The following is a 22,513-nucleotide window of genomic DNA, read 5'->3' as shown; positions in this document are numbered from 1 at the left end:
ACCAATAAAATTCTGAACTACACTGTCTAAATAAAAACGCTAAACTAAAATCCCTTTAAATGCTACAATTATACAGTTATGCAGCATATTATAATATACAGTATGAAAAAAAATCATATTCAGTTCAGGATTTTCACCAAGGTTAACTTTAAGAAATGGCAGATATAATCAAAATATAAAGCATACAGAAAAAGAACAATCAAATATCCAAAATATCTACCATAAAGTCATGCATATGAATTCAATAACAAATAACAAATTGGGGCAAGTAGGCATGGGCCTGGATTTAAGTTTATTGTCATAATTAACCACTACATAAGAAATAAGAAAAACACCTTTAACTGATAAAGAACCTCTAAAGTCTTGGAAAATACTTTTGGTAAGTTTTGGTAACACTTTAGAATAGGGAATGCTTTTTCACTATTAACTTAGAGTTTTCCCTGAACAAACTCCCAATTTGCTGATTATTAATAGTTAGTAAGATAGTTTTTAAGTTTAGGTATGGGGTGCATTAAGCGATCTAAATATGGTAATACAGAATAGGGCATTAATATGTGCTTTACAAGTACGAAAAATAGCCAATATGATAGAAATATGCTTGCTTAATAAGCAACTAGTTAATTGTGAGAATTTGGCCCTTAAAATAAAGTGTTACCAAACCTTTTAGCTATGGCCAAATATAAGAGGGTAAGGTAATTCGATAGAGGTAAGCTGACAGAGCTATAAATTAACATTTAATAACAATAAATATCTGTATATTGGCACAGATTACAGGATGGATCTATTTTCATGTATTTCCAGTATGGCACCCCTGATCCCTGAGCTGAGTGCAACTATGCTAACAGAGCAGAGGAGGAAATGCCACACTCGCTTGACATAAATTTTACATTAGTTCCCTGTGCCAAGTGTGTTACCAAGGCAACCTGGCAATTAGCAGCTAATAGGAATAGCCAATAAAAGCAGCACAGTATAAATATAATGGTGTTTATTACAGTCTTTCTCCCTTTGACCACTATAAAGGGGCTATCCACACTGAAATTAATAGATCCATCAACCCTGGAGCACTCCAGCCGTTCTGAGAAGGAAAATGCTAATGTGGAGGGCTGGTAGAGGCTGGAGTCACATGCTTTGCATTTTTCTGTCATCTCAACAAGAGTGATGCAATGAAATGGTCTGGGCAAGATGTGTGCGATCTGGGGGTAAATACTGCCAAGATAAAATTAATCTGCCACAAGTACACTGATTAGTTGGTTTGTTGGCTGTTACTGATGCACCATCATCTCTTTAAAGACAGTCTGTTGTGCCAGTGTGTTATGGGATAAATGGGTTGTTTTAAGGGTAGAGACTGACTCTAAAAAAGCTTATTACATATATAAACATTTATAGATAGATATGAGAAAGAGAGAGAAAGAGAGAGCGAAATTATGTATGGTAAAAGACTGGTTTACATTTAATCATTTAGCAGATGCTTTTATCCAAAGCGACCTACAAATGAGGAGAACAATAGAAGAAATCAGATGAACGAGAGAGCAACAGTATACAAGTGCTGTGACAAGTCTCAGTTAGTCTACACAGCTAGAGTTTTGCTTTTTTTTACAGAATGGAATAGAATAGAACTGAACTGAACTGAATAGAACTGAATAGAACAGAACAGAACCGAACAGAATAGAATAGGTAAGTGCTAGTATTAGTTCATCAGGTGCTGGCGAAAAAGATGTCTTTTAGACGTTTTTTGAAAATGGCCAAAGACTCAACTGTTCGAATTGAGACAGGGAGGTCATTCCACCAGATGGGCACAGTCTAGGAAAAGGTCCGTGATAGTGATTTTGCATCTCTTTGGGATGGCACCACATGGCGTCGTTCACTTGCAGAATGCAAGCTTCTGGAGGGCGCATAAGTTTGAACTGGCAAGTTTAGGTATATTGGTGCAGCGCCAGTTGTTGTCTTGTAGGCAAACATCAGTACCTTGAATTTGATGCAAGCAGCTACTGGTAGCCAGTGTAAACCAATGAAGAGAGGTGTAATGTGAGCTTTCTTCAGCTCTTTAAAGACCACTTTCCCTGCTGCATTGCAGAGGCTTGATAGTACATGCAGGAAGGTCCGCTAAGAGAGCATTACAATAGTCCAGTCTGGAGAGAACAAGAGCTGGGACAAGGAGTTGTGCAGCTTGCTCTGATAGGAAGGGTCTAGTCTTCCTAATGTTGTATAAATCTGCAGGCCCGGGCTGTTGTAGCAATATGGTCCGTGAAGCTTAACGGATCATCAATCACAACTCTAAGGTTCCTGGCTATCCTGGAAGAGGTTATGGTTGATGAACCCAGCTGTATAGAGAAGTCGTGATGAAGTGCTGGGTTGGCTGAGACCATGAGCAGTTCTGTCTTAGCAAAGTTGAGTTTAAGGTCATGGTCTTTCATCCAGCTAAAAATGTCTCTCAGACAGGCTGCAATGCGAACAGCTACTGTCAGATCATCTGATTGGAATAAGTTGAGTGTCATCAGCATAGCAGTGATAAGAAAAGCCATGCTTCTGAATGACAGATCCTAATGATGACACGTAGATGGAGAAGAGAAGAGGTCCAAGCACTGAGCCTTGAGGAACCCCATCAGCAAGAAGTTGTGACTTGGAAACCTCACCCCTCCAAGACACCCTGACTGACCAAGACTTAACTGAGAGGTAAGACTTGAACCATTGGAGTGCGGTTCCTGAGATGCCCATCTTTATGATGGTGGATAGAAGGATCTGGTGGTTAACTGTGTCAAAAGCAGCAGATAGATCTAGCAAGATGAGTACTAAGGATTTGGAAGCTGCTCCTTCCAGTCTCAGGGCTTCAGTAACCAAGACCAGGGCTGTCTAAGGCCCAATCCCAATTCTACCCCTTAGCCCTTCCCATTTCCCCTAACCCTCTGTTTCGCGTGTTCAGGTGAAGCAGTAGGGGTGTCTTGATTCTCTTTTGGTTGGAGGGGTAGGGGTAGGGGAAGGGCCAGACAGCCCTTCAAACGAAGATTTTTTGGGACCATATTAATGGTTATGTTACTCAAAGAAATGTTTGCAAAAAATCGTGAATATTTTTTAACGTCATATCATTATAAACTGCACGATAGTAGCACAACATATTTTCATGTCTGATGGGGGCGATAACCACCGTAGACATTGAGTGGAGCTAGTCCCCCCAATAATTTGAACTCGCTAAACCCTTTTCTCAAATATTGCCAATTCAAGAGAGAGAGAGAGAGAGAGAGAGAGAGAGAGAGAGAGAGAGAGAGAGAGAGAGAGAGAGAGAGAGATAGATGGAATTTGTGTGTATGCGCGTCTGTGCGTTTCTCTTTTTAAAGTGAGTTTACTTAAAAAAACAGCGATTTTATCCTCTCGTTGCTAGAAAATATAATGTAGCAATTCAATATTTAAACTGTATTTAATAAAAGTTGTGGGGCAGCGTTGACAAGTTTCTTTTTTCCTGGTTGGGTGAGCTGCGTGATCTCCAATATATATATATATATATATATATATATATATATGGTGTGTGTGTGTCAGTAAGCAACGCATTAATATAGACCGGTAATTAAAGTCTCTAATGCACACCAGCACAGTATATGTGTGCATTGTAGGAGCTAGACGATGTTTGATGACCTGTGACAGCATAGTAGTGGTGTCCCAATTCTAAAGGGAATATTTTCACCCCTACCCCTTGACACTCTGTTTCAAGGGACAAGGGGAAGGGCTAGGCGGAGGGGTAGGGGACGGGGTATAAAATTGAATTGGGATTGGGCCTAAGTTGAGTGGCCACTTTTTAGCCAGACTGGTTGTTGTCCAGGAGGTTGTTCTGTGCAAGGAACATAGAGAGTTGGTTGAACACAACTCACTGAAGTGTCTTTGCCATGAACGGAAGAAGGGATACTGGTCTGTAGTTTTCTAAAAGTGATTGATTCAGAGAGGGTTTCTTAAGCAGTGGGGTTACCAGAGCCTGCTTAAATGCTTTGGGAAATGTACCAGTGTGAAGAGAGGTGTTGATAATGTGAGTAAGCGCAGGTACTGTATGACTGAAGAAGAAATGGCCTGAATTATGTAAATGAGGATAGGATCAGGTGGACAGGAGGTAGGATGATTTGAAAGGATAAGTTTGGAAATGTCCGTCTCCGAGAGTAGAGAGAAGGAGGAGAGAGAGTGTGTATTTGTCGGTATGGAGAATTGGTCATTGATGTTTCTTGTTTTATTTATGAAGAATGTTGCAAAGTTATCAGCTGTAAGAGTTGGAGGACGACAGAGAAGAGAAAGTTTCAAAGTGTGCGAGAGAACAGTTGTTCGTTTTGTAAAGTGTGCGAGAGAACAGTTGTTAATTTTGTTGTGGTAGTATGTCGCTTTAGCAGTGGAGACATTTGCAGAATAGGAAGAGAGGATGGCTGATACACACTAAGGTCGGTTTGAGTTTTTTAATTTGCGCTATTTCCTCTCTGCAGCCCTGAGCTTAGAGCGATGTTCACAGAGAACATCAGACAGCCAAGGGGCAGAGGGTAGTAGGTGCTGGTCTGGATGAAAGGGGGCAAAAGTTGTCTAAGCAAGATTTTAGAGTGGAGCAGAGAGTGTCAGTAGCACTGTTTGTGTCCAGTGCTGAAAACTGAGAGGGTGAAGGAAGTGAGGATGAAACCATAGAGTATAGGCGAGAGGTAGAGAGTGAGCTTAGGTTACGCCAAAAGGTGACCTGCGGAGGAGTGTGTGCTATGTCACGAGTTAGTGTGAGGTTAGAAGTGATAAGGAAGTGGTCTGAGGTGTGTAATGGAGTAAATAAAGTGTTGTCAGTGAAGAAATAGCATGTGTAGATAAGGTCCAGTTGGTTACCTGATCTGTGAGTAGCCATAGTAGACACTCACTTGAGATCAAAGGAAGCGAGCAGAGTGTTGAAGTCAGCAGCCTGGGGTTTTTCTAGGTGGATGTTGAAGTCACCAAGCAGTACCAGAGGAGTACTGTCCTCAGGAAAGTTTGATAGTAACACATCCAACTCCTTCAAAAAGTTACCCAGTTGACCTGGGGGACAATAAACAACTACAAAGTGGATTTTTACAGGGTGGGTAATAGTAATTGCATGTGATTCAAATGAACTGTTGCCTGTAACAGATGGTAGAAGATCAAATTTCCTCCAGCCCTCACAATCCCACTTGATTTACAATTAAAAATCAATTAAAAATTGCTGTTTAATATTGTAAGTTTCCGGATTGCAATTAATTAGGCATGCTTTCAAATTTAATTTAACCATTAAAACAGAGTCTTGAACATTTTTAATTGAAAATTTAAAATGGGAAAAAAACGGAATTTCATAGGGCCATATAAATCTAACATGACTTCATGATTTCATGTAATTTTACAGTACAGTCAATACATTTAAATGTACAGTCTTTGGAAGTGAAAAGAACAAGTCATCTTATAATTTACAGTGACATTACCAGAATTCCTTGTGTGACACTTCACATTTGATGTTTTTCTTTTAAATAATTATGTTTCTGTTGACAAAAAATGGAGTGGGTATCAGAAAGAAATACCGGTTTGAAGCAACATGAGAATGAGTAAGTTATGACAAAACCTTCATTTTTGGGTGAACTGTACTTTTAACAAAGTATTTAACAGCAGTTAAAGAGAGAACTTAGTATTAAATAGCTTTTTAAAGCAGCCACTGTTTTCAGACTGTAAAGAGAAATCACAATCACAGAGGGTGCAGACGGTTGAGCTAAAAGCATGTTTTTAGTTTATGTCAATCAAATGCACAAATTGTGCAAAATTCCGATTATGTTAACTGTGTGTATTTTTAAATAAAAATTATGTTGTTACTGAGGCCATCCTAGCAACAGGCTCCCTAGGTCCCTGCGGTGACTGGCTTTCGAGAAAAAAGCTTTTATCAGAAACGCACACAGGCAAGAGTGTGAGCTCATTAATCCTCTGAGAGGAATGCTGGGTTCTGTTAGGCTTTTTCAGCTGTCAGAGACTACTCTCTCCAGAGGCCATTCGGCTTTACCAGAGGGAGGAGCTTTCCAATTCACGCCTGTTATTTCATCTAATGCTGAGGGACGGTGATTTGAGACCTAGGCACCTGGGTTATTCTGCAGTGGCATGATCAGTCATGGAATAGCAGAAAAATGAAATCTTGTGTTAAAGATGGAAAATAAACTTTTACAGGACTTACGTGTGCACAATCAATACAAGTTAAGCTCAAGCAACAACATTTGTTACACAAAAAATTGCTTTTTGCTTTTCTCTCTTTTTCTGTAAGGGCAAAACATCTGGGTTACAGTGAAATGCTTACAATGGAAGTGAATTGGGTCAGTCAGCAAACTGTTAAATACTCACTGTTTCACGAGACAAAAATAGTATGTGTGTAAACATGACTTTCGAGAAATAAAATCACTTATTAACCTTTTCTGTGTATAGTTAAATTCAAACGCAAAGACAAAGTTACACCTAAAACAACCGTAAAAATATTAAGAACAACATAATGGCACAAATTATACACAAATTTGAACAGAAGAGTTAATTCATAAAATTCAAAGCACGAGTCTAAATAATTTTTTGTGGTAATCAACATTATGCCACAAATGTTGTTGATTGAGCCTATCTTGTATTGGACCCCGAACATTCCTTTAAAGCTAATTAGGGTTGCGACCTTGCCCAACAAAAGCATAGATTCAGTTTTTCTGAGGTGACAAGTTTAGCGTTTTTTGCTATTTAGCGTTATTCGAAAATTTAGAGTAATTTACAAAGTATGTGAACTCTAGTGACATATCTGTAACTGTAGTGAGAAGTGGACTGTAAATGTGCCGAGCGATATGTGTGACTGTTGCTATAACAACCAAACTAAGCCACATCCACCAGGCTTAAAGCCCTGTGGTAGCAGCACAAAATCATCCCCCGGAGGTTGCAACGGCTCATTCCAAACTCTGATCCGCTCCTATTTCAGTTGCCCAGTGTAATGCTGTTTAAGACTGCCTTAACACCAACCAAGCACAAGATGGATTTTCTGAATGTTTAAGAACAAGAAAGTCGTAAACCAGTCTTTGTAGTCAAACACAAAGGGACTTGTATCTGGTGACTCCAGGGTAGAATAACTTCAGACTGTGAATGAACAGGGGTGTAATATGACAAGGTGCAGACTTTACGCTTAATTTTTAAACCTGAAGTCCATATGGATTTCATCGGGATTTAAACAGCATGTAAACACTGAAGTACAGAATATTGATTGGGAATTTCTATAGTTTAATATACTATAGCACTATCCCTCTTAACACCTCCCACTGATAAACCCATATAAAGAAACAAAGATATATAAATGACTCTGTTTCCAAGATACAGTTACCAAGGTTCTCATCAGCCTCCTTTGATTCAAAACCATGTTACAGAACAATTAGCCTGTTTGAGCAGTAGTGTTGGCACGCACATACTCCTCACTGTTTGCACTGCCACTTAGTGCCTAATATCCGGCCTGCCGAGCATGAAAGCAAACTTCCTCTGAGTTGGGATATAAAACTGTAAAACTCCTCAAGGTGACTGTTGGAGTACATGTACATTAACAAAGACACTTTTAACTACACAAGTTAAATTTCACTCATCATAATTCATAATGCAACACAAGTGCATGGTACATTCTCAGAACTTCTCAGTATTTCTCGCCTTAATGTCTCCCTAACACCATTTGGTGACACATTTGTTATCTTTTTTTATTAATTTTTTTTATCATGGTTCCCCAGCAGGTGCCTTGTGACAAAATTCTCTCTATTAAACTCATCTAAACATTCCAGAAGAAATTTACACTAGACGACAAATGGATTTATGGTTTACAAACATGTACATTGTTCAAATCAACAGTGAACTAGTGGATTTATGGGCAGTCTAGATGTGACAAAGTTGATGAAGATGCGATTCAAAAGATCTATATGATAAACAAACGGAGACGTTTCTATAGCAACATGACAAAAAAATATCACACCCACCCACATAAAGACAATACTGTTAATACAAATGTAGTATTTAACAACAGAGCTTAGGCATGAAACGGCAAGTAAACACTTACTGTATGGATTTAAATACATCGTGGATGAGAGTGAACTTGCCAAACGGTTTTTTGTACTTCAGAAGGCATTGATATACACTTACATCACTTTGTCCTTAAATTAGAGCTTTTTCAGACATGCATCAAGACTTTAGATATTCCTCATGATGTTAAGTAAATTTCCCCAGTAGTGTATTTCCATGTATAAACTGCATACTTTTTTTTTAACATTCAGAACAGTACTGAATGGCATGTTGTGTGTGACAGAAGCCTTAGAGTTATTTTAGAGTATTTTTTAATGGTGGAGAAAATATTTTCACTTTGCATAAAATATTGCATATAGGCTACTTAAAAATGCTGCTCTGCTACATTTCAGTAGCCTAATTGCAACTGCACTTAAGACTAAGTAGCTAGTTAATGACTTCCATCTCTATGATCGCAGATTCTGTTTATGTCAATGCATACATGCTTTGATGTGTAATGCAGGGCTCAATAAAAATTATTTTTATTTATTTTTGACCAGTCAGGCCAGTAGTTTAGATTTTTACCAGAATGCAACTACTGACTGATTAGTAGTATTTTTCACACTTTGTGCTGAAAAAGTATTTACACTATGCAAAATATTACTAGTTTTATATACATTTGTACTGATGCTTTCTAGACTATCGCCTGTCATTCATGGGATTTGCCATTTGGCCAGTTATATAACATTATTTTGGTGTCAATTCGGCTGGATCTGCAATGATGACAGAAATCCAAACATTTTGGATGTACATCAGTGAATGTAAAAATTTGTGACAAATTGTCAACTAGCACAAAACTCCCTTACATGGACTTCCTTACACTGCCATCCTCATTGTTAGGACATGCAGTGTGTTTGATCAGCCGACCTCAACTATGTGGTATCTTAAGTAACTTTGGACTGTAAGTTCAAAAACACTAAACACGTTTACTTAGATATCTAAATGGGGATACACCATAGACTTCTATTTAATTTCAATAACCTAACAGAAAACTTTCTGCATTTTTCTGCAAAAATACATATAATCCTAAAAAATACAGTATCTATCCCTCTAGCTAAGTCATTCAAACTGTGAAACTGAATTTGCATAAAAGTGCGGAAAGAAACTGTCTTCGGTGTGTGACAGATGGTTTAGATCATGCTTCAGGGCACGCTCGTGCGCTTAGCAACAACTGACCCACTGAGTTTCCCCTCATTCTGTTCTAATCTACTGCTATAGACTTTAAATCAGCCAAAATGAGATCAAAACATCAGGGGGTTGGAGTCTACTAGCTGGAAATGCAACATGCCTGAAATTTTTGACTACAGATATGTGAACCAAAATGTGATTTACCCCCACTTAGCACACAGAGTATTCTATGGCCTGGCGCAACAAAGGACTTTATATCAGACAACAACTATAATTTTTTTTCCATATGGCACATGGTCTTGGCAGAGCACCTGATTGTGGTACATATCTATGCAAAATAAAAGTTTCTCACTCTTTCTCAGCCCATCTTATCTCACTCTTTGCTTCTGTTCTGTGCATACTAAAGCATCATTCATAATAAAATCCCTTTAGCAGTCACAACATGCTGAAATTTTTCACTAACATCTTTCGAGGCAGAAGGGGACCCTTAGATTCCCACCTGCTTAAGCCAGACTCTTTTGTGCACCCCTTTCTATTTCTGTGTGATCTCATGCCCTCGTTCTCTTCCTCCCTTCCATCAGCAGTCCCTCCACTGCACCCACCCCCCTCGCTCCAAATTCAACAAACTGGGAAGAACAGAGCACACACAGATGCTGTTCGGATTCTTACCGCTACTTGCTGTGAGGCCAGTCCTGACCTCTTGGTAGACCCTTGTCTGGAGCTCAGTCTCTTCCACGATTCGGAGAAGCGCCCTCTGGTGGAGGGGCGCCCGGGCCCCTGTGCCTCCTCCCTTGTGGAGCTGACTTTGAAGCCTTCTCTCCTCCCCTCCCACTTTCTTTTGGTCATAACTTTGAAGGTTTCCTTAACAAATGTAGACTGAAAGCCACGGAAACAAGGAACCCTACACTGTGATGTTTCGTTTCCTTCTAAAACTCTTCCCGAGTGTCAGGGCATCTCTTTCCTGCTCTTTTCTTGAACAGAGAAGTGAAAGAAATGGAAGGAGTTTGGCTTCTATACCCTGTTGCATGTGGTCCTGCTGCTTCAGTTAATGTAGGAGGCTTCACCCGTAGAAGGAACAAAACAGAAGGAGAGAGACAGAAAAAAACTGCGGTCGGCACAGCCCCGCCTGCAAGGTTCCTCTCCTGGTCTTAGTCTCCTGATGTCTTCAAACTGAGCGGGCAAAGGCAAAGCGAGTCACCCTGGAACTGAGCTCTCATTCTCACGCTCTCTCCCCACCCTCATTCACACTCTCCCTCCCTTTCTCCTTCTCTCCCTCCCTCTCCACTTGTTATATCTCCCTCTCTCATCTGCTTCACTAGCAGAGTTCACAGCTCACGTGTCGCCCGCTCTCGCCGTTCACCGTTCGCGGAGATTAAAGTGTTTTTCAGAACAGAAGCTGAGGGTTTCTACAGGTTCCCCCTCTCTTTTTCCCCTGTGGTCCCACACTGGTTTTAATCGACACAAGAATGCAAGACTCATGTTAGTCCCACATGCTCTCCAGTACAAAACACTTACCACTGTAGGATTTTTAAAACCTAAGAACATTTATGAAGGCTAACATTAAAGGCGATTCACCAAGATCTGCACAACTACCCTTTCTGCACTGTCATGTGTTTCACGACTGGCAGAAAACAGACCTATTTTACATGGAAAATGATGAACTTCCTCCTGCTGAGCAGATAAAAATACAGACCAAAGCAATGAATCAGATCCAGGCCTACAAATGCAACCACACAAAACCATGTGAAAAAAAAAGCCTGTGTTATACTTTCCGTATGAGCAATCCGGACGCTTACACGGACAGCGCGGACGCAGACTACTTGTATTTATACTACTACTGATTATACATCAGTGTATGCTGATGGTCAGCTCTGCAACAAACACGTGAACAAACAATTGCCCAGAATTATTGCACATCTGGCTGTCTTTATATTGTTTTATCGAAGGATTGTACAGGTTCGAGTAGTAACAGGCTTCTTCACACAGCCTGCGCATGTGCAGTTGATGCTTTTGAAGGCTATTGACCACGCGTACTTGTCCACACGTTCACAAAAAATGGGAGGCACGTGGATGTCCACGCCTCTGCGCACACTCTCCAATGACAATTTTTACGTCATGCATACCATAGCAGGCACTAGCAGACTCACGTACGTGGAAAGTATAACACAGGCTTTATACTATGTACTATTATGATATAGTGATATAAATTAACTGGAAGATAAACTAATTTGTGATCAAAAACCTTTCATCCAATTTACACCTCTGATATATTGTACAGTATGATAAACCCTGCGTAAGACCCACCCACTCATAGTTTCCAAGGTTACCACAAGAAAACACTATACCAGCACAGCTGGAAGTTCATTAGCATTCCAGTTTACATAAACAATTAAAAATATATATATCATTCAATTTAGAGCTGTGATGGCTTAAGGATAATCTGACGGACTTCTGATCTGATTAGCAGTAAGAAAGTAACATTTCTAAAGGATTTTCAACAAGTTTAATTAAAAGTTTAAGTGAGCAGACTCTAAGGAACTGAAAGAAAAATCTCGGCATGTAACCTTGTGTAAAGCCCACAGCATACTGAGTCATCACCCCTGGAAGTAAGCATGGTATGTTATTAAAAAGGCTGCTTGTTAGATCATAGCAAAAAAAAAAAAAATAAGACCAACATATTTTCTGACCAGAACAGCCAAAAAACATCACTAGTTCTTTTTTTAATCACAGATAAAAATGGTCCTAGAAACAATTAAAAAGGAAATAGCAAGCTAATCTAATTTAGAGTTATATTTAGCTTTGACTGTGCATGACTAATAATACAAAAGAAATAACTTATAGCATACAGTTATGATTTGTATATAATTCTCAGGAACCATTTACAGATTTACTTTTCCTCTTAACAAAATTCAGAAGAGCTTGTCAAATTTTCTCAAATTTTTAGTCAAATTGACTTTGATAAAACAGAAAATTTGACTCCATCCTTGCAACATCTGATTTATAGGGGCCAATCATTTGCCATTATTCACTGTGGCCATTTCATCCATTATGCCCTTACTCTGACCAGCAATTTTGAGATAAATTAAATCAGTCAGAGACTGTTTTCCAGAGTTTTCTGTAACAAGAACGTCCAACGTTCACACAAGGCAGAATATAGGAAAAATAAATTTTTAAAACATTTACTTCTTCAAATATTTGTAGAACTAAAAAAACAAAACAGACCAAAAAAAAAAATAAATAAATAAAAAAAAAAAACTTGAATGCTTTAGGAAACTGTAGTCTTACCTTCATTTCTGTGCAAAGAGGTTGCAAAACTCTCCTGGACTGGATTTTTCTTGTCATGAAGTCCTGTTCAATGAGCAACACAGAGCTTTCACTTTATATTTTTTATAAAGATTTTTAATGTTATTAATGCATACTTTTGAAAAATGTAAACGTTTTTTTCAGATAAGTAAATTAACTCTCTTTTTTTGTATTCTGAATAATTCATGCCTCCAAAGGATGTCTGCCTGGAGAATAATCACTTCACATCAGCTTCAGACAAATGCACGAACCTTACCAAAACAAAAAAACTAAAATAAAATAAAATATTTTTAAAAAATACCTTTATGAAGACAGACATAATCCAAGTGATTGAGTAGCTAAATAACGTCACACAAGGCAAGGGTGAGTATGTGAAGCTTAGTTTATTATTAAATGTGAGAGGAAGTAATGAATATTTTGCAGTTATAGAACAATAAAAACCTGTTACCATCTTTATCTGTCAGCATGTCTAAGTCTGCAGTGACTTTGGAGAGACACATAAATGCAGGAAAATATATTTATAATGGTAAGATATTTAAATTTCAATAGTTAAAGTTCAAGTTAAATGATTAAATTATAATGACAGAAACCTCTGGGGTATCATGGGTTAACTGGTAGACATAAACTACTGATTAAATCACAGTGGCAATTTCTCTGAGGCAACAATGGGCTCTTATTAAAAAAAAAAATAAAAATTGAAAGCCACTCAAGTCAAAGATGAAAAAGAGAGAGAATGGATTTCCATCCTAAATAATGTGGAGCAGTGGAAACTTATACGAAATGTGTGAATAGTGTGTGACTGATTTTATTACAGTTCCATATTTCAATAAGTGGGTGACACCTGGGACAGTCTCAGCCTCAAACAGCACTTCCAATGGACCACACAGTTTGCTCACTGACTGTCCTAAACATTTGTGACCCTGGATCCTGGAAGTAGTTTTTTCCCCCCATACCTGTTTATATATAATTTTCTTTGTGTTTATATTCTATAATAATTGCACTGTCCATGGAGCGGACCTGACTTACATTTCACTGCTGGTTATATATTCTCTATATAACCATGTATGTGACACATAAAAATCTTGAATCTTGAAAGTAGCATGGGTAAATTTGTAGCAAAAGCTAAAAATACATTGTATGGGTCAAAATTATCGATTTTTCTTTTATGCCAAAAATCATTTGGATATTAAGTAAAGTTCATGTTCCATGAAGATACTTTGTAAATTTCCTACTTTAAATATATAAAAACTTAATTTTTGATTAGTAATATGCATTGCTAAGGACTTAATTTGGACAGCTTTAAAGGCAATTTTCCTCAATATTTAGATTTTCTTGCAACCTCAGATTCCAGATTTTCAAATACTTGTATCTCAGCCAAATATTGTTCTATCCTAATACATACATCAATGGAAAGCTTATTTATTCAGCTTTCAGATGATGCTTTTTTTAAAAAAAAACAAAAAAACTTACCCTTATGACTGGTTTTGTGCCCCAGGGTCACATATAGCACAGAAAACTAGAAAGAGGTTCAGACTGATTGGCTGGGTTTTATGCTACTTTTATGCACATAAAATAACTTTTTTTGTAATGATGCAAACTTTAAAACCGAGGCAAGCATAATATGTACTGTAAAGTGACATGACATAGAGCCAAGTATGGAGACCCATACTCAGAATTTGTGCTCTGCATTTAACCCATCCAAAGAGCACACCTGGAGCAGTGGGCAGCCATTATATGCTGTGGCGCCTGGGGAGCAGTTGGGGGTTCAGTGCCTTGCTAAAGGGCATCTAAGTTGTGGTATTGCCGGCCCGAGACTCGAACCCACAACCTTATGGTTAGGAGTCAAACTCTCCAACCATTAGACCACGACTTCCCCTAAAAGCAGCTGTAGCATTAGTGTCATTACAGCAATAAGCTTTGGGATAATAGTATACTTAAGACAACAGCGTTGTCAACCAGCTAATTTCAGTTTTGTTCCCTTCCAATATGCAAATTACTAAGCAAAGAATTAATTACTTAATTTCTTATAAGGCACTGCAAATAGTGCAACCCCAATTTTAAATTATATAAAATAAGCTGATGAAACAATATATTTAAATATATTGCAAAATATTCTGATTCTGTACATACAAAAATAAAGTGTTTTTGTCCAAAGATAATTTTTACCAGGATACTAAATATCCTCAAAAAAATTAAGTTGAAATAACATGTACTGGAGGCTTTAACACAAGTACCACTGATTAACAACCTGTGAAGCTTACAGTGTTCCCATTTTTAAAAGTTTACAATTTATGGTTTAAAATTAATTTCTCATTAAGAAAATAAATTAAGAACCTTATGATGTAGTTCATAAACAAAATACATTTTTGTTTGATTGGTCTTTTCAGAGGGAGAAAAGCTCTTAACTAGAACAAATAAGCGTGGACCAGACATTAGCTGTTGGTCAAAAGTTTGGCCACACCTGTGATAGTGTCATCAATCATCATGTTCTCCTCTCTCTCATATCCAGCTTGTGCATTCTTTTAAGTGCACTAATTTGTTATCTGTCAGGCCCCATGATTTGAAGCTCAAAAAACATTGAAACAGAATTTCTGTAATGTATGCGAAGTCTTGTTCCCTGCTAAAACTGATTATCATAGCATAGTGTCTATTTTTCAAGCTTCATTACACGTGGTTCACTCTCTCGGTCAAAATTAAAGACGACTTCAGATTGCTCTACTAATTGGTCAACTAACTGATTGTTGAATGATAAAAAGGTTGTGGATGCATTTTTTAGCAGTCTGGAGCCATCAATAATTCAAGCTTCACAACAGCAAAGTCAGTAGGTGGGTGTGTGTGCATGTATGTGTGTATGCAGGGATGTTTGCATAAGACAGCTATTAGCTACAAGATATTTGGACAAAAAATATATATATAAAAATGTCAAATGTCAGCATTCATTCTAATTGGTTCAGAGTCAATGCAAATAAACATAAACAGCTAGATCTGCTATAGCTTCTAATGCATTTTTAATACATCTTCTTTTAGTAATATTTGCCCGAGTTATTCTACTCCAGATCAGAATAAGCAGATTACTGCAGATGCAAGAAATCCAGTGCTCTCAAATGTCACAGCATGCCAGACATTTTACTTAAAATGTTAGTCATTTTCTCTTAGATTATCATTTATAACTAACTAAAAACTTTATGGCATGAAAATAAATCCTCAAACTAATAAGTTAGGGAGAGTGTCAGGCCAAATGTTTGACAAAATATCCAGTGACTGCAGTTCACAGTATAATCCCTTTTTTTAAAATTCCCATGCAGTGACAATTTGCATAAAATATTTGTTTAAATTAATAAATAAAAATGACTAGATAAAAAATATATAATACGTTTCAAATCATGCAATAGTCTACCTTAGGAAAAATCTGTGCAAGTGAGTGAAACAAAAGCGGAGCATGAGTGATTTCTCCTTTGAGAGCATATGGTAGAAAGCCTTTTTGCTCTGTGCTCACTGCAATTTCCAACAGATGGTGAATGAGTAACAGCTATCATTTATTTACCATAGCCCTAGTCAAATGCATACCACGATGACCAATTGGCCTCATTATTAATCAGCTTGAAGTTAAAAAGAAGTAGCCATTTTTCCAAACTGCAAAAACACTAATTAGAAATGAGTGAAGACCAACCTGGGGTTACAGGTTAAGTAAAATTTTCACAGCAGCATAAAAACATAAACGTGCAAAACACAGTTTGTTTTAAAAGACAACGGTGTATATCTCTTACCAGTTTAATGATTTCTCTCCAAGTTTTCCTTTTCCTCAAGGAGGTCTCTCCTGTTACCCCAAGAAGATTTAATGTTCAGAGTCTCAAGGAGGCAGTAAGGCCACAAAAAACCAAAAGGCCCCTAATAAGAGTTTTTAGAAACAAAATTGTGGTTTTTATTCAAAATTCACAGGTGAGTCTCTGAGAGACAAATCCCTCATTGATCTTGTGACTCATTTGACAGCAATGGCTCTCCCTTGGGTCTGTTCCCTGCATTCATGGTATCCAGCGGAAACAGGCAGCCCAGATTTCCCATGCGTCGTCCTTGCGTCAGACCCTAACACAACTATGAGCACTGTCTACTTCAATGGTGTCTGCAAAGTCATTCAGCATCCATTTTAAGTTGAGTTTCACAAACTGATCTGTAATCAAGATGGCTCATTGGAAAAAAGTGTCCGAACTTAAAAGTGTCTACTTAGACAGAGAGCGCAGGAAGGAGAGAGTGTATGCCCTGTCACCAACGCATGACACACGTCATCAGGGGAGGCACCTGGGCCACAGACATCCGTTTGACTCTCTGAACGCAACACGGGAGGTGTGGGGACCAGAGGGTTGCAGGGGGGTCTGGGAAGCCCTGTGGGCCAAGGGTAAGCGAGGGGGGCTGGGGTAGCATTACCTGCCTGCTTGCTCACAGATGCAGGTTGCTAGGGGAGAGGGCTATAAACACTCTCTTTTTGAGGGGCTAATGATTTCAAATAAAATAAAGCAAACAGTCGGTGGCTAACGAGGGCTAATTTAGTGTGCTCTATGTAATGAATTAATGACGAGCACCCTACTGATACAAATGGTGAGTGCAAGAAATGGCAGGAGACTGTGGACTCCACCACACAGATCAGGGGGCCACGAATCTACAGATTTCACTGACAGTTCTGCTCTTCTTCGTATTTCCAGCCTTCCTTCCTCTAGTTTATTTCTAGTTTGAAGTACTAGAAATAAAAGCAGAGCAGTTCTCATGTCTATCGTCGTAATGCCTCCCTTTCTCTGTCTCTCTAATCTTTCTCATTTTCATGGTTTGTCTGCTGTTTGGATTGAGGTGGTCTGGTTTGATTTGGCTTGTCTCCGAAGTTGTCATGGCTAGAAGGAGCCGGATGAGCAAAACACATTCGCTTCCATGCTCCTCCATCAAAGGGATCTCATGCGAGTAAGAAATCTTCAGCTTCAGCTGAATAGAGGAAGTCTCTGAAACTGGCAGACTGGTATGAATATTTGATAGATAACCAAAAAGAAACTCACTGATGAAATGTGTAGTAAGCCACAAAATATTATGCATTTACATAAAGTAATGTTATGTAATTGAGTTTCTTATGGGAAAATACATATTAAAATCTTACAGGAATAGCTAAAAAGATTTACTCACCATTCCATGTTTTAAGACTTTCTTTCTTTGCTGTACCACTAAAGTAAATCTTTTGTTGAATTTTAATACTGCTTTTGATAACTTTTTTCAAACATTTTTCAATGAAGACATACAGAGACCATGGGCTGTTATGTTACCAATAGGACCAAAAAAAGCAACAATAAAAGAAAAAGTATCAAGTCATGCGAAGTCATATAATAGATTTGTGGGATGATCAGGATGAAATTTGTCATTATTGACTGAAAATCAATCAAGTTTTAAAAGCAATGTGTTTGGAATGACATGAGGGTTAGTAAATGATGGCAGAAGTTTCATTTGTGGGTGTACTATTTTAAAAAGTCACAACTGGGTCACAATTAAATCCAACTGGAGGTTTAGGAAATTTGCAATATTGCTGTATTATACAGCAGTGAACTGAGCCTTTTAAAATTGCCCAGAGGCAAGCTGAACTCTCTTTTGTGCTTTTATTCTCTCAAACACAGTCCGTCAAAAAAGATGGGCCATTTCTAAGGGGTTATCATGAGTAAAGAGTTCCACCAGCCATGAGCATGCTCTATAATAACCATAATGTGATGAGTCAATTAGCAACGGTGCCAGAGTGAGCAAGCGACAGAGAGATAGAAGGAGAGATGTGATTGGTTCCCATGGGATGGTTTCATATTCTCATTTAAGTACCTAAAACCCAATCAGCACTGTGAGTGTGGCTGTTTATATCCATTTAAAATCTCTAGCACATATGAGGGATGTGACGATACAGAGAAGAGGCCCCATATGTTTGAAACCATCAGGTCTAAATGGACCATCAGCGATCCAAATAATCCTAAAAAGCTCCATGGCAACCAGACACTGCGCAGAGGTCCAGTGCTTACATCGCATGACTGCACAGTTGATCAGTAGAACCAATACAGCTTGATAGCTTTCTAAAATCACATCATGAATACTAAATATGTTTTTAAAATATTCCAAGTGGCCATAAGACTAAGCAAATCATTTACATATTTTAGAATTGTCAGCATGATTACTTTGAATATACTCATTACTTTATTCACTTAGCAATAAACAAGATGATATATTGAACAACTGTCTTAATCAGAAACACTCACCCTAAAAATGCAAGCCATTTACTCAAGAAACCACTGTAATAATGCATCAAGATATCAGTCCTAAGCCTAGGAAAAGTTGTGAACATGCCAACCTAGGAAGGAAAGAAAGAAGATTATAACACTCCTTTGAGCAGTTCCTGACATGCATTGTAAAAGGTGCAGAGTGCCTAGAGAAATCACTCTCTATTTGGGGGATTTGAAATCTCAACAGCCTTTAGCAGGATCACTGAATTCACACTCAAAAGCCTTGCAGAACTATCTCCAGCCTACTGAATAAAAACCAGCAGACTGACCTTACACAAGTGAAGGAGCCTGCAAAAAAGGGCAGTTTGGTGTACTTGACAAACCCCACTGACATTAGACGGAGTCGACATTTACACTACCCCACTAAGTGGCACCTCCGCGGGGGGAGGATGTTGCCATAGTAGCACACCCCTATGTCACTTTCTGAGTCATTTAATTATTAACAACCCCATGCCTGAACTGTGTAGGAATATCCTAGTCTGTTGCACCACAATGTGTGATACACACAGTCTGGTGCAAACATATACAGCATACAACAGCCTTCTGAGCATAAGAAGGTCTCAGTTCAATTTGCGAATTTTGAATTGAAGTTTTTTGACTCCCCTGATGTGCAATAGAAATCAGAATTGGACAATTCAAATGAGAATTTCCTTCGTCCAACATAAGTTTTGAGAAAAAAATGAAAATTATTATTATGATAATTATAAATATATAACAATTAATTATTATATATTTTGGACGAATTGTGTCATTGTATTCCCATAATCCCGGCACTTTAAACTAATTACACATGTCGCTATTGATGGGCACATTTGAAACACTGCTTCATAAAGCTTTGAAACATCTACAAATCTTTTGTTTCGAATCAGTGGTTCAAAGATTGTTACCGAAGTCATGTGATTTCTGCAAATGAGGTTTATGTCATGTCATATTGTTTCAAACCTTGGTTTGGTCTTGAAACATTTCAGATTCAGAAAATTCAGATTGTTCATCACTACATGGCACTGATCTGGTAGACCTATGAAGATGTGTGTAATGGTTATATTTTACACTTTCTAATTAACTTAATGAATGTTATTACTTATGTGTAATATCAAATGGAGAATGATATTTTATTGCTTGTCTAATAACACACAAAGCTAGCACTATTGGTATTTAATTATTTGTAGATACCATTTAATAGATTAAACTTTTTTTTAAAAAAACATTCAATTGGTTTGTAAACAGTGTATTTCTGCATATTTCTGTTGCATTTACACCATTTTGCCAATAACGGTTTCTACACAGTGTGGAAAAGTATGGGATTTGATTTTAGTATTATCCAGGTCTGGAAAACAGTATGGAAAAATGTTTGCTTCCAGACTATGGCCCCCATTATATTTTGTAAAATATAACATTGGTAATTTCTAAAAATAAATGTATCATACATACAAGTATTTTTCATGAAAAAGTGTGGAAGCATATCAAACAATCTTTTAATATATTTTCAGTTGAGCAGAATATTTCTAATCTGGTTTATAATCAAAATAAAATTATAATAATTATACTTATAAATATTTTTAGTCTCGCTCTGTTCCTGATGGATAATTTAGCAATTAGCATTTTTTTTATTTTTTTATTTTATAAATAAACAAATGTGTATGTCTTATACTTATAATTAAAACAAATATTCAAAACAAACTTTTCTTCATTGAGGCTTGTTTGTATTTTGTAATAGTGTTAACGCTATGGCCAGTCAGATCAATCTGCTCAACACCACTCAAAATGCAGGATTTTTTATTCAACATGCTTTGAATGTTCTTCACCCTCAAGAATCCTTTCATTATAACCAACAAAATGTAACCAAAATGTAAATAAGAGATTTACTGTAAAATGTGGACATCTTCATTGATTATAACTGGAATATTTGCAAGAATGCAAAATATTTAAATGCAGGACTGAATCAAAAATTCCAATGATTATCCCATCTTTTGTTATGATAAATCTGAAATCAAAATTGATTTTGGTGTGTAAGTGCAGACTAATAATACATTAATAATTAACAAATTACTTAATATTTCAGTTCAGTTGTTTTCTAGTATTGGTACAGACTACTGAAATTTTGGTACAGTGACAACATTTGTGAGAGTATCAAAATGTGAATTCATAATTACGAATTTAAACCTTCAATCATTAAATATTAAATAATTTGTTTTTCACAAAAAAAAAAAAAAAAAAAACTTATGGTTGGAAAAATCTTCAGAGAAGTCTGGAAATTTGAGTCTGTAAAAGTAGGGAATTTTGAAATTGAAAACACATACACACACACACGCACATTCTTGCATATGTAGTTTATGGTGACTCTCCATAGGCATAATGGTTTTGTATAAACCAAATGTTATATCGCCCTACACCAACCCTACACCTAAAACCTACCCCTCACAGAAAACTATTGGCAATTTTTCAATTTCTTTTTGGTTTACACATTTGTGTCCTCATAAACCATAAATACCAGAACACACACACACACACACACACACGTGAGTGTATTTGGCTATGCAAGATAATATCAGAACAGACAAGTGCGACTCACCAATTGACATTATACTTCTGGGAAAAACCTTATGTTCTGTGTATTTTTCACCTACTTTTTCGGATCAAATAGAATTGTTCAGTGAAATGAATGACCAATTCTGCACAATCCTGATATACATAGTACATTCGTGTGTCTATATGGATCATAATCCAACAGGCCAATTCATTTGCTGCCAATAACGGCTTTAATGAATAAATGAATACTAATAATTGGCAGTATTACAACATTATAGCTTCAGTATGCGAGCTTGGGAAATACATAAGACCTTTACCTTCACATAAAAAGATCACACGGATGTTGTTTGTTTGCCAGTCATCTAATTTAGAACACAAGAAATCTGCCCAGATTCACTGCGCAAATTCCAATTAGCTGCCTCACCTTCTCCGACTTCGATGAAACCGACTATCAGAGTGTTGAATACGGTAGCATTTGCGTAGGAGTGAGCTGCTTTTATTGTTCTGGTTCTGTCAGCCCACCGCTAAACAAGCCCTGCTGAGTTCTGTGTGAACACTGCGAGGCTGCAGCGTGACAGAAGTTAATCGTGATGACAATAATATGCCCGCACGCGGAAGATTTCGGCGGGAACATTTATTGAGAGCCCTCGCACGCCTGTCGAAAAACATCTAACGTATACAACACAGTCAATATGCATGTGATCTGACAGAATCTGTCACATTGCAAAGCTAAAATATTTTTAGTAACAAAATATAGTCGTATCTATATTATTTAAATATAACGTTACACATTTAAGTGTCAAACGAAGCCACAGAAAGAGTCTGTAAACAAGAGATTCGCTTCTAAGCCATTTGAATTAAGTCATTTAGCACGTATCATGTAACATACATTTATAATCTTTCAAAAAGAAAGATGAAGAAGCTAAGAAAGGTAGTAAATAGGAATTTGATGTTATGATGCGTGTTGTTTCAGCCTACGTGATGAATGAGCTCTAACATCCGGGTCTGTGGCTCACTTCATATTTCACACTCCCTCTGATATGACAGGTAATACCTGAAATCTCATTCTCGTTATGGCACCAGCTCGATGTCCTGGATCAGGTTTGATAGTCGCCAGTTAACCGTGAAGACACTGGTGGAAATAGTTGCAGTCCACTAAAACATACCTGTAAAGCAACCCTGACCCCTAGTGGTCACAGAATTACCTCCAA

The 22,513-nt window shown here is 37.6% G+C and overlaps 1 protein-coding gene across 7 annotated transcripts in view; it reads right to left on the bottom strand.

Moving 5' to 3' along the window:
* trpm3 (transient receptor potential cation channel, subfamily M, member 3) overlaps nt 1-22,429 on the bottom strand; it is a 144,414-nt gene extending 121,985 nt beyond the window's left edge. The window contains exons 1-2 of one of the 7 annotated variants that reach the window (XM_042723889.1): nt 22,357-22,429; nt 12,466-12,528 (exon numbers count right to left, since the gene is read on the bottom strand). In XM_042723889.1, coding sequence (XP_042579823.1) covers nt 12,466-12,528; nt 22,357-22,368 — 75 coding nt within the window. In that variant the 5' untranslated portion in view covers nt 22,369-22,429. Of the gene's footprint in view, nt 1-9,849; nt 10,844-12,465; nt 12,529-16,250; nt 16,315-22,356 lie in introns of those variants that run through there. The other 6 variants (XM_042723893.1, XM_042723887.1, XM_042723886.1 and 3 more) reach the window with 6 other exon arrangements.
* Nucleotides 22,430-22,513: the final 84 nt, after the last annotated feature.

Source organism: Cyprinus carpio, chromosome B5 (genome assembly GCF_018340385.1).
Source record: "Cyprinus carpio isolate SPL01 chromosome B5, ASM1834038v1, whole genome shotgun sequence".
Lineage (NCBI taxonomy): Eukaryota > Metazoa > Chordata > Actinopteri > Cypriniformes > Cyprinidae > Cyprinus > Cyprinus carpio.
Note: the sequence above shows the minus strand (reverse complement) of the source record. Positions and strands in the feature narration are given on the sequence as shown.